Source organism: Phyllopteryx taeniolatus, chromosome 11, assembly GCF_024500385.1.
Source record: "Phyllopteryx taeniolatus isolate TA_2022b chromosome 11, UOR_Ptae_1.2, whole genome shotgun sequence".
NCBI classification, from domain to species: Eukaryota; Metazoa; Chordata; class Actinopteri; order Syngnathiformes; family Syngnathidae; genus Phyllopteryx; species Phyllopteryx taeniolatus.
In genome coordinates, this window is record NC_084512.1 from 6143673 (window position 1) to 6156276 (window position 12604).

At 39.6% G+C, this 12604-nt stretch overlaps 1 protein-coding gene across 2 annotated transcripts in view; it reads left to right on the top strand.

Moving 5' to 3' along the window:
- The window catches only part of LOC133486020 (cilia- and flagella-associated protein 46), an 89315-nt gene extending 78014 nt beyond the window's left edge, over positions 1-11301 (top strand). Inside the window, exons 55-61 of one of the 2 annotated variants that reach the window (XM_061790590.1) lie at positions 732-837; positions 1522-1624; positions 1728-1840; positions 4589-4667; positions 4850-4986; positions 5094-5171; positions 5392-11301. In XM_061790590.1, the coding sequence (XP_061646574.1) occupies positions 732-837; positions 1522-1624; positions 1728-1840; positions 4589-4667; positions 4850-4986; positions 5094-5171; positions 5392-5501 (726 nt within the window). In that variant the 3' untranslated portion in view covers positions 5502-11301. The other variant, XM_061790589.1, reaches the window with a different exon arrangement.
- Positions 11302-12604: the final 1303 nt, after the last annotated feature.

Genomic DNA, 12604 nt, shown 5'->3' on the forward strand with positions numbered 1-12604 from the left:
ACCCCAGACTGTTTAACAGCTGAAGCTGTACATCAAGCAAGAATGGGAAAGAATTCCACCAACAACGCTTCAACAATTAGTGTCCGCAGTTCCCAAATGTTTGTTAAAAGAAAAGGTGATGTAACGCAGTGGTAAACATGACCCTGTCCCAGGTTTTTTGGAACGTGTTGCAGCCATAAAATTCTAAGTTAACGATTATTTGCTATAACAATAAAGTTTATCAGTTTGAACATTGAGTATCTTGTCAGTGTAATGTATTCAATTAAATATAGGTTGAACATGATTTGCAAATCATTGTATTCTGTTTTTATTTATGTTTAACACAACGTCCCAACTTCATTGGAATTGGGGTTGTAGTTACGAAGTTGACACTTAAACTGTATGTCCTCAAATTGTGGCTGTCCCTCTAAAAGTGGTGGAATAGTGTTATCAGCTAATGGCTAGTGCGTCATCCAATGGAAATACTTTTAAATTAATGCATCCTTTATTCACTTTCTAAGAGAAAATGGGTAATAGCAGTTAATTTTGGACATATGTTGCATAAACCTTATACAGATTGGTGCTCTTACATTTTTGGGAAATGTGAATATTGTTATTGTTTTATATTACTCATAATATTACTCATGTGTCTGAACAAACAACGGCTTCCCTCCGTATACAGTTGAGTAAACAAACACCCCTGTCCACTTTTTGTGGGAACAAGGTATCTTCACTATTTTCCATGTACACAGATACCTGCCGGTCATGTTCTGCCTGAACACACCGTCCCAGTGGATACACGGAATTTCAAATGCATCTTCAATGACAAAGATATTGTCAACACTTTCAGCAATTTTGGTGAGCAAAATTTCATGCCAAATTAGTATTTTTTTTATTACTTTAAAGGAAACAGACACTAATGGGGAGAAATATGGTTAGACTGTAAAATGAAATCCACTTCAAGAGATTTATTTACACTGTTGCCTTTACAAACAAAAAAAGTTTGACAATGTCAAAGATGTATTAATATCACAATAGAATGTTTGTCCTTTGGTTGTACTTTGCAGTAGGCTGTATCATACTATTCATTCATATCATCTATTCTTAAAACGTAGTTTGATTCTCATGTAAATGAGGTAACAAGTTCATCTTAAACTGGGCATTAATAAAAATTTTAAAAATTGCTAATGCCCTTGTATTGGATCTTGTTAGACCAAATATGTCAAACTGCTCATAATGTTTTGGCCAATTGGTATATTGCAAAACATGGTTGCAATACTGCAGTTTTTGGTGTTTTTGGTAAAATGTCTTGAAAATATTATAGATTGCTGAAAATATAAAGCATGCTGTAACAATCATCTATAGTCCATGCTTCACAGTGTACTGCTTCATCTACAGTAGCTACAACCTTCTCTTACAATCAGTCTCTTAGTGTCTTTTTTATCCTCCTTATTACATCTTCACAGCCTTGTATTGACATCAGATGTACATTATTTTACTGTTAGAACTGTATTACTTAGGGTAATTATAATTGTTATCCAGAAAGGACCACTCTTGTTGAGAGGATGAAGATGAACTGGGGAGCCTATGGCCAGCACTTCAACCATCTGTTGGCGGGTTTTGTGGGCATCAAACAAACTCCCAGGTGTGACCCTGTACTTTTTACATTTTTATACTGATCTGACAGAGCAGGCGATATATCCGTCATACTGTAATATTCCTAATCCCATCTCCTAATTTATTCAAAGTTTGAGTCAGCTAGAGAAGGTGCTGTGCCAATGCAGTGGATTCATGTACCTAGGAACGGAACGCTTCTTGGCTCCAATCCCACCTGCCAAACTAGCAGCCCTCAATCTGTCAGGTAAAGTTTATCCCTACACACTCTACAATTGGGCATTCATTATGAATATACTTGGCCATCGTGTACTGAAAATATTCCATCCCACCTAGGTTCAAGTCGCGGGGGCAGCATCTTAAAGTATAATAACATAATAACATCTTCCATTTTTACCCATCCATCCATCCATTTTCTGAGCCGCTTCTCCTCACTAGGGTCGCGGACGTGCTGGAGCCTATCCCAGCTGTCATCGGGCAGGAGGCGGGGTACACCCTGAACTGGTTGCCAGCCAATCACAGGGCACAGAGAAACAAACAACCATTCGCACTCACAGTCATGCCTACGGGCAATTTAGAGTCTCCAATTAATGCATGTTTTTGGGATGTGGGAGGAAACCGGAGTGCCCGGAGAAAACCCACACAGGCACGGGGAGAACATGCAAACTCCACACAGGCGGGGCCGGGGATTGAACCCGGGTCCTCAGAACTGTGAGGCTGACGCTCTAACCAGTCGGCCACCGTGCCTCCATTTTTACCCATTTTATATATTTTTATATATATATATATGTATATACGTACACATACACAGTATATAGTATATTACCAAAAGTAGTTGCTCACCTGCCTTGACTCACTCCTTGACTGATATCTGAAGTGACATCCCCTTCTTAATCAATAGGGTTTAAAATGACGTCGGTCCACCCTTGACCACTATAACAGATTTAATTCCTCAGAAAAGGCTTTCCACAAGGTTTAGGAGTGTGTGTAGGGCATTTTTGACCACTCTTCCAGAAGCGTATTTCTGAGGTCACACACTGATGTTGGTTAAGATGGCCTGGCTCTCAGTCTTCGCTGTAATTCATCTCAAAGGTGTTTTATCCCTTTGAGGTCAGGACTCTGGTAAGGCTAGTGGGTGTTCATCCACACCAAACTCTCTCATCCTTGTCTTTATGGACCTTGCTTTGTGCAGGGGTGCACAGCCATGTTAGAAATGGTACAACTGTTCCCACAAATTTGGGAGCATGTAATTCTCCAAAATGTTGGCTTCTTCGGTCCAGTGAAAGGAACTCTGAAGGATTCAGTATACCAAGAGCTTTTAAACAAGTCATTGTTCCCAACATTGTGGGAATCGTTTGGGGATGGCCCCTTCCTGCACCAATGCACAAAGCAAGGTCCATAAAAACGTGTATGAGAGAGTTTGGTGTGGATGAACTTGACTGGCCTGTACAGAGTCCCGACCTCAACCCGATGGTACACGTTTTGGATTAATTATAGTTTAGGCTGAGAGCCAGGTCTTCTCATCCAAGATCACTGTGTGACCTCACAAATATGCTTCTGGAGGGTGGTCAAAAATGACCTACTCTCACTCCTGAACATTGCAGAAAGCCTTTTCAGAAGAATTAAAACCGCTATAGTGGTAAAGGGTGGAGCGACCTCATATATAACCCTATTGATTAAGAAGGGGATGTCACTTCAGATCACATGCTAGTCAAGGCTGGTGAGCGAACAGTTTTGACAATATAGTGTTATATATAATATATACTCACGTGTACAGTAGTGGACTATATGGTGAGCTCATTCATGACAGACGTGTGCCACCCACGAGCCTAGCATTAGTACTGCTAAGTGTAGCGTGACTGACACACTGCTCTTAATTCCAATCATTTCCTGACCACACACTGGACAACTGCACATTGGACATCGAGATACTACTGTATGATGGGGTGATGGCATATTTGTGTTTACTAGGAACAAAGACAATGCTCAGTACTGCAATCATACAGCCGTTGCTTACATTTATTAGTTAACTGAATTCCCACTGCGTTGTTGCTGATTATAGACTAAGTGCCTTAAGCCCGGTACACACACAAACACAGTCTGCTTTTGTCCCAATTCTCCCCCCTTCCTTAATAGGCATGTGAAAGTGAAATGACCGTAAATGAAAACAACCGCATCTTATGCATAGATCCGACTCGAGGATTTTAGCCCCGATATTGGCCCGTTTTGCTATCACAGGCGATTTCCCAGATCTGGCCCATGTAGTGTGAGATATCAACAACAAATCTCCGACAGCACGCCTTGACGTTGACCAACGTAATACCTTCCGTGCTTGCCATTGTCAAAATACTTGATCGCCGTTGTCAACACTTATTTACACCAGTTTAGAGCATGATTCGACAAAACGCTAGCACTAACGTTTGGTTGTCTGGTTACGAGCCGTATCGTATTACAGTATGTGAACATACAGTACCTCAAGCCCTCATGGAAGGGACAGCACAAAACGTCCTCTCCCGAGCACCCACTGTACATTTCTTCCTTCCTCTTTTTGTTCTTTTTTTCCCAGCATTGCCGCGGCGATCCATTGTTTCCACCTGTTGTTTGACAACAACTTGTAGCCACAAAAAGCTATACAAATTATTTTTACTATCATTAACAGAAATGTGTCGATGAACCAGTGTATGTGATTGGTCTTTTTGTGTCTGTGAATATTCCATGTCTATGAATAGTCTTATAACCAAACAATTGGCCTGCTTCCCTGCCCTGTTGCAGCATCCCTCCTAACCCTATAATATGGTCCCGCCTCTGTGGCATATTCTTAACTTGGTTTTCCCATTTATATTTGTTTTTTTTTAAGCAGATTTAATCCCTTTCTTTCTGTTTCTCTCTGTCTCTTTTTGTCTTTGACACATAAGCCCAAAATGAATGTGCTTTTAAAATGTAGATGACATTATATGGCAAGCAGACAGCATTGACGATTTTCTGTCCTTTTCAGAATGCCACATGGCTCTTCTCTTTGACCTGGTCCAGAGTACCAATGCTTTGCACTCATCAAACCTTAACATGCACAAAAGGTAAAATTAGCCTTTCTTCTTTAAAAACATTTCCATTCATGTCTTTATTCTTGACATTTTCTCTCCGTGTCCTCTTTGATTGTGTGTCCATTCACATCACACTTTTCTCTTCTTGTTGTAAAGTTGGACTCATGCATCATATTTTCCTCCCAAGCCTGACCCTGCTACTGTTTTTTCTTCAGGGCAGGACAACGCACCCTTGAAAAGCCCTCAGAGGTCGCTCTGCTGTTGAGCATGAATGGTGTCAACTGTATTGTCCTCAACCAGTGGCATAGTAGCCTTCAACAGAACTCAGAATACATGACTAACTTTTTGGACAGTATGTTCTAAACAGTCTTTTATTCAAGAATGATTTGATTTTCTTAGCTAATTACATGGTTTACGTCTTTTGAACTTTGGGAATTGAGAATAGAATCTGTGTTGTAGATTTTCTGAGCGGCAGACAGACCTCCGGGCAGATTGTTCACTTCCTCAGGCAAGATGACGAGGCCACGGGATCGAATGGTAGACTACATTATTTTTTTCCACCTCACTTTTCAAACAGTTTTGCATTTCTGCATGTACAACCATACAATCGTGTTTTTTGTTTTTTTTAAGGTCACCTTGTAAAAACATTGTCATCTCTTCTCATCTCTCTGGAAGGAGAAAAATCACCCAGTAGACAAATCTAACTGGAATAGATACAAAAACACCTCTCTGAAAATCATTTCTTTTCTCTCTGCAGATCACAGTTCTATCTCTGATTCGGAAGAAGAGCTTCAGCACAAACCTGATCTGACACCATCAGCCTTCAACTGTGTTCTTTACGGACTCCCTATCATGACTGGCACATAAAGCAATTGAATTAACTCGTATTTTGTTGTGTATAAGTTGGATGACTTCTGGCACTCAGTCAGTGCATTTCCAAATACATATTACTAATATTATACCAACTTACTGTCTTTTATTAGAATGTTTTTTTCTGAACTAAATTGGTTTTGTACCTCTTAATCCTCTCTACTAAGGTGGTTGTGTGTTGTACTCTGTTTGTCTGACAGCAAATTTTTCACATCGGCCATGCAGCCTGCAGAGTTCCTCACGAGTTGAAATTGTAAAGCTACAGTACTTGCTGTTGTACCTTTCTTATACAGCGTTCATGACATTTACTATTTCACATAGAAGACTAAACTATGTGTTAGTTTAAAAGTGAATTACACTTCCTAACAGGTTTGGTGCCCATGACCATTAAAAAAATGTACACATTCATCTGTACGCTTCAAGAGGTAAGCCTAATATCTTTATACAACTTGTCCTAAAATATTTTCTATTGTAGATCTGTTTTATTGTGTCACTCATAGTGTAGAGTGTTAGTGTAGTAGGCCATGTGGGTTCAGTTCCTACTCAGTGATGATGTGGACGTGAGTGTGAATGGTTGGTTGTCTCTATGTATGCCCTATGATTGACTGGCGACCACTCCATGATGTAGTGTTCCTTACACCCAAGTCAGCTAGGATAGGTTTCATCTCCCGGCAACTGCGAATAGGATAAGTGGGATAAAAGAAATTAATAGATAGGTGCTTTATTTTATAGTATAACTTGAGCTCTACCAGATTTAGTCTTTTACGTCTGCAAAATTAGAAACCATTTCTAATTAGTCTAAAATGAAACAGCGACAGGTAGAGAAGATAATTTATTTAAACATGCTCCTGGCCTTCAGGTTCCAAAACACCGGGTTGACATTAGTATGGTTTGTTTTGGCCAGTTATATCCGGAGGATGTAGTGAAATTGCAGCTTTGACCTTTGAGTGCAGTTCATGTATGCATGTGGGTCAGTACAAGAGAGCGTTCAATATGCATACCTTTTGGACTGGAGGCTCGCAAGAGGGGAAATAAAAGTGTTGAAATTAAATTAATTTTACTTCACTAGTCAAGGGTGCACACTGAGGCAAGCACGGAATAGCCTTTTTCATTCTTTAGCTTTGAATGGGCATCAAAAATGTTCTTTTGCATTGTCTGCGATGCTTTACTAGTACACTTTACACTGTTATTCTGTATAACCAGAGGTGGGTAGAGTAGCTAAAGATTGTACGCAAGTAAGAGTACTGTTACTGTAGAATTATATGAATCAAGAGAAAATATAAAGTAGTCCTCTAAATAATTACTTGAGTAAGAGTAAGAAAGTACTCCGTGAAAAAACTACACAAGTACTGAGTAGTGGTTAACTTCTGATCCATCCATCCATTTTCTGCACCGCTTATCCTCACTAGAAGACTCTGAACCATTTGCACAATTGTCACTGTACCAGATTATCGTTCTATTAGTCATTTCAAACTGCTCTAAATTGCGAGAGGACTCTGCATCATTTGCATGATTGTCATTGTATCAGCATTACCACATTATCAGTAACCTTTCATCGCTCAGACACTCTCCGTAGTGTGTTTTTCTGTTTTTACGTCTCAAAAGTGTCGTACTAGAGCGGCTGCAACTACCAGAGACAAATTCCTTGTGTGTTTTTGACATACTTGGCAAATAAAGATGATTCTGATTCTGATGTAGATCATTGTAATGGAGTAAAAGTACCGTTCTTATTGTAATGGAGTAAAAGTACTGTTTCTTCTTAACATAAATTCTCAAGTAAAAAGTGTGATGCATTAAAATGACTCCGACAAGTACAATTTATTCGAAAATGTTACATGAGTAAATAATGTAGTGTGTTCCTACCCATCTCTGTATATAACCAACACATATTCCAACAGAAATGCACAATCAGGACGCAGTGTACAAGGCCTAGGAGACTTTTTGTTGAAGTAACCATTTGTTGCACAATTGGGAAGTCCAGGTAGAAGGACTAAAGTGGCCAAAGTCACTTAACCTTGTATCAACATGGACATGGCAGGTGGACACTATGAGAAGCATCCATTAGAGGCCCTATTGCACCCAGATGGTCTGTATTTCACTTATGAGTTATCTGGCAATCATTTCTAATAATATTAGTCTGTTTTGGACCATTTGGTAAATGATTGCCCTGGGAATACCCCTTTTTCATCGCCAAAGTCGATAGGCCGCCATGTCTTGGTGTGAGTGTTGTCGGCAACAGAACTGAAGACCAAATTCGCTTCATAGCCATTGTGGACATAGGAATGTACTACACTATAAAGTGGCAGTATTTACTCATACTTTATACCTCGTCACTGTTGGGCAGAATCCCACCACCTCCAAAATGATACATTTTCAGGAATTAAAAATAAACGCCATCTTGCTTGATGCTCACTAGGGTCGCGGGCGTGCTGGAGCCTATCCCAGCTGTCATCGGGCAGGAGGCGGGGTAAACCCTGAACTGGTAGCCAGCCAATCGCAGGGCACATACAAACAGACAACCATTCGCACTCACAGTCACACCTACGGGCAATTTAGAGTCTCCAATTTATGCATGTTTTTGGGATGTGGGAGGAAACTGGAGCACCCGGAGAAAACCCACGCAGGCACGGGGAGAACATGCAAACTCCACACAGTCAGGGCCGGGGATTGAACCCGGGTCCTCAGAACTGTGAGGCTGACGCTCTAACCAGTCGCCCACCGTGCCGCGTAATTAAACATAATAATTTAATTTACTAAGCTGTCATTGAATAAAATGGTACGAACACGGTCCTAGCCTTGCCCATTAAAGTCCGCTGCAGTTACAAGACGCCACCGACAGTAAAAAAAAGCCTTAAAACGGAAACAGCTGTCACGTCATCTTCCCAAACTCCTTTTTCAAAGGTCTTAGAGCGATGCAATCGGCTTCCTTCTGCATCGAAGCACGACACGATTTATTTTAACAAGACAAACCGACTAAAATGTAACTAACCTACTATTTTCCCTCGTTATTGTTGAAAAAAATCATCCAGACTTTCAATATAAGTACCAATGGTGTCGCACAGCTTGCTTCCGCAGAACGAGGAAATGGGCAGCGTTTTACAACACTTCTCAGATGTTTTGAGTTTTCAAGAGCATTTATAGATTTGTTGTCAAGCTATTTTCACTACTTTAAATGTGTTAGTATTCGATGAAGTGGGGACAGACCAATAGTATCGATTTGTAAAACAACCAAGAACACACACTATCCATCAATTTTCTTTACCGCTTATCCTCACTCAGGTCGCGGGCTGCTGGAGCCCATCCCAGCTATCTTCGGGCAGGAGGCGGGGTACACCCTGAACCGGTCGCCAGGCAATCGCAGGGCACACAGAAACAAACAACCATTCGCACTCACATTCACACCAGAACACACAGTTCTATACGAAAATGTTTTGGGGGGAATTTTTTTCTGTTGGCATAATTTTTAGGTCCAGAATTATGGAACAAGTGTCAATGTTCACAGTATTAGATAGGTCCTTTTAGTCTAAATGGCTCTTAAAAAGACTGCCTCCCTGACAGACTAATTCGAGCACTCTGAAGTACAGTATTCCCAAACATTTGATTCCATTTTCAAGAAGTCCCCCAAAGCCCTGATTTGACTCCTCCTCAATCTGCCAGTCGCAAAAAAATTCAAATGTAATGTAAAACTTTAATTACCCTGTAAGAGATGCCATCAACGATGATAAGAACATTTCCCTGTCTTTTTGGACTAATCTTACATGATCTGTTTTCACGTTTAGACTTGATCTTGACTTAACCTCTGGGAGCATCTGGCTCCTGTCTGCCATGCCTCAAGGTGGACTTTAAAGCTGTTCCCGTGTCTCAAACAGGGCAGTAAATCGGATTAGCTTCTCACTTGCAACAGAACAGGAATCCAGAGGCATTATTTTAATAACCATGATCCTCAGTTTTATGGCAAAGACACAATTTTGCCCCTCACATTTGGCCTCCATATTCATAATAATGTTACTCTGTGCTAAATTGTAATGAGATTGTATAATCACATGACATGCTGAATGTTTCTGGCTTGCTCTGAGCACAGGTCTGTTACTGATTTTGTTTTTTCTCTTAACTGAATGTGTTTAACAATGTTTTTTAGTCAGTCGCTGTTGGTCTATGAGATTGGAGTAATTATATAGCTGAATATCATATTCTCATGATGATCATAAAATAAATATTTCAATGCTCATAATTTGATTATTTGAATCATATGGGAGCAAGGCAAAAACTCTCGTTTGTCATACCACATCAGATTTGTGTGGCTTAAAGAGTCACACACGTATCTAATACTGTAATGTTAAATGTGTTTCAAAACCTTAAAGCTTCCAACATTTTCATTAGGGTCAAGGTAATTCATTCTGGAAAGAATAATATGTACATTTCTATAGGTAAATGCCTCGGCTATAAAAGACACACACAAGTCTCTGCAGTAAATAAACAAATGGAAATGTGGAAATTTGATTGGAGAAGTTTGGAAGAATAATTTCAAGTGTTTGGCCGGCATGGTGGCACAGGGTATTCAGTGTGCTTGTCTGTGTGTGTGCGTGCATACAGTGGGTACGGGAAGTATTCAGACCCCTTGAAATTTTCATTCTTTATTATATTGCAGCCATTTGCTGAAATCATTTGGGTTTTTTTCCCCGTCAATGTACACACAGCACCCCATATTGACAGAAAAATGTGGTTTTTTCCACACATGCCGCTTAGAATTAAGGCCAAAAAGTTCTATCTTGGTCTCATCAGACCACGGAATCTTATTTCTCACCATCTTGGAATCCTTCAGGTGTTTTTTTTTTTTAGCAAACTCCATGCGGGCTTTCATGTGTCTTACACTGAGGAGAGGCTTCCGTCGGGCCACTCTGCCATAAAGCCCCGACTGGTGGAGGGCTGCAGTGATGGTTGACTTTCTAGAACTTTCTCCCATCTCCCGACGGCATCTCTGGAGGTCAGTCAAAGTGATCTTTGGGTTCTTCTTTATCTCTTTCACCAAGGCTCTGCTCCCCCAATTGCTCAATTTGGCCGGACAGCCAGCTCTAGAAAGGGTTCTGGTCGTCCCGATCGTCTTCCATTTCAGGATTATGGAGGCCACTGTGCTCTTAGGAAACTTAAGTGCACCAGAAATGTTTTTGTCTTTGACCTCATGATTCTGATTTGCTCTGACATGCACTGTGAGCTGTAAGGTCTGATATAGACAGGTGTGTGGCTTTCCTAATCAAGTCCAATCAGTATAATCAAACACAGCTGGACTGAAGGTGTAGAACCATCTCAAGGATAATCAAAAGAAATGGACAGCACCGGAGTAAAATATATCTGTGTCACAGCATATGGTCTGAATACTTATGGCTGTGTGATATTTCATTTAATAAATCTGCAAAAATTTCAACAATTCTGTTTTTTTCTGTCATTATGGGGTGCTGTGTGTACAGTAATGAGGGGAAAAAATAACTTAAATGATTTTAGCAAATGGCTGCAATATAACAGAGTGAAAATTTTAAGGGGGTCGGAATACTTTCCGTACCCACTGTGTATATATTCAAAATGTATCATGCATTTTGGGAAAATGCTGTAGTGTGAAATTGATGTTATAAGGGTTCTGGTAAAGTTAAAGTATCTTGATTTATTCATGTGTTCATCGCTCAGGTCTGAACCTTCTTTGTCCACTGATACGCATCATTGTACATCATTTATAGTTTTATGGGAGTCTAGTAAATGAGTTTTTTTTTTGTTGTTTTTGCGTATTCTTGCCATCTGTCCTGTGTCAAACTGAAAAATAAATTGCAGTGATGTGTACAATGTCAATTGATTTGTAATAGAAATGAAGACAGAAGATATACTCAAATATTACTATTATACAGCCCCAATTCCAATGAAGTTGGGACGTTAACATAAAACATACAAACATAAAAACAGAATACAACGATTTGCAAATCATGTTCAGCCTATATTTAATTGAATAAACTACAAAGACAAGATATTTAATGTTCAAACTGATAAACTTGATTGTTCTTAGCAAATAATCATTAACTTACAATATTATGGCTGCAACACGTTCCAAAACAGCTGGGACAGGTGGCAAAAAAGACTGAGAAAGTTGAGGGTTCGTAGTAAAAGAGTGCGGGTACTAGACTGGCCTGCCTGTCATTGACATTGAAAATATGTGGCGCATTATGAGACCCCAGACTGTTGAACAGCTGAAGCTGTACATCAAGCAAGAATGGGAAAGAATACCACCTACAAAGCTTCAACAATTAGTGTCCTCAGTTTATTGAATGTTGTTAAAACAAAATGTGATGTAACGCCGTGGTAAACATGACCCTGTCCCAGCTTTTTTGGAACGTGTTGCAGCCATCAAATTGAATTATTAAAAAGTTAATTATTATTTGCGATAAACAAAGTTTAGCAATTTCAACATTAAATATCTTGTCTTTGTAGTGTACTTAATTAAATATATGATTTACAAATCATTGTATTCTGTTTTTATTTATGTTTAACACAACGTCGCAACTTCATTGGAATTGGGGTTATATATATTATATATATTGCAGATATAGTTTGCTGCAGCTACTGGCTCCTTGCCGCACTTGGCTTTAACATTAGAAGTGGTTTATCTTAGAATACCTTTTATTTTGAATTACTGCGAGAACTCGTCTTGTTCAATTACTGAACCACTTCATGAACCAATGTGAAGAGACATAAGGGCATTGTTTCATCTAGTCACACAGGTCTACATCAGCCCTTCTTGATTGCTTCCTTTTGTTAGTGATGTGTTTTCCTCTTCAATGTCTTGAGTATACCGATTACAATGTTAATTGAGAGGTCTAAGCAAGACAGAGTCCCCTGCCTTCTCAAATTGGTAAAGTAAAATACTCACTTTGTCAAGTTGGAAAAAAAAAAGTTAATTACTTCCATTTGACTGTTCTTTATTCCTAATTCAATGATTGTTTTTACTGTTTGCTAAATGTTTTTTCTCTTGTACATTATGCAGAGTATAAGACCATTGCTGCAAGTACAGTGTCGCTTTAGACACTGTGTTCCCATATTTTGAATCTGAAAGACTCCAT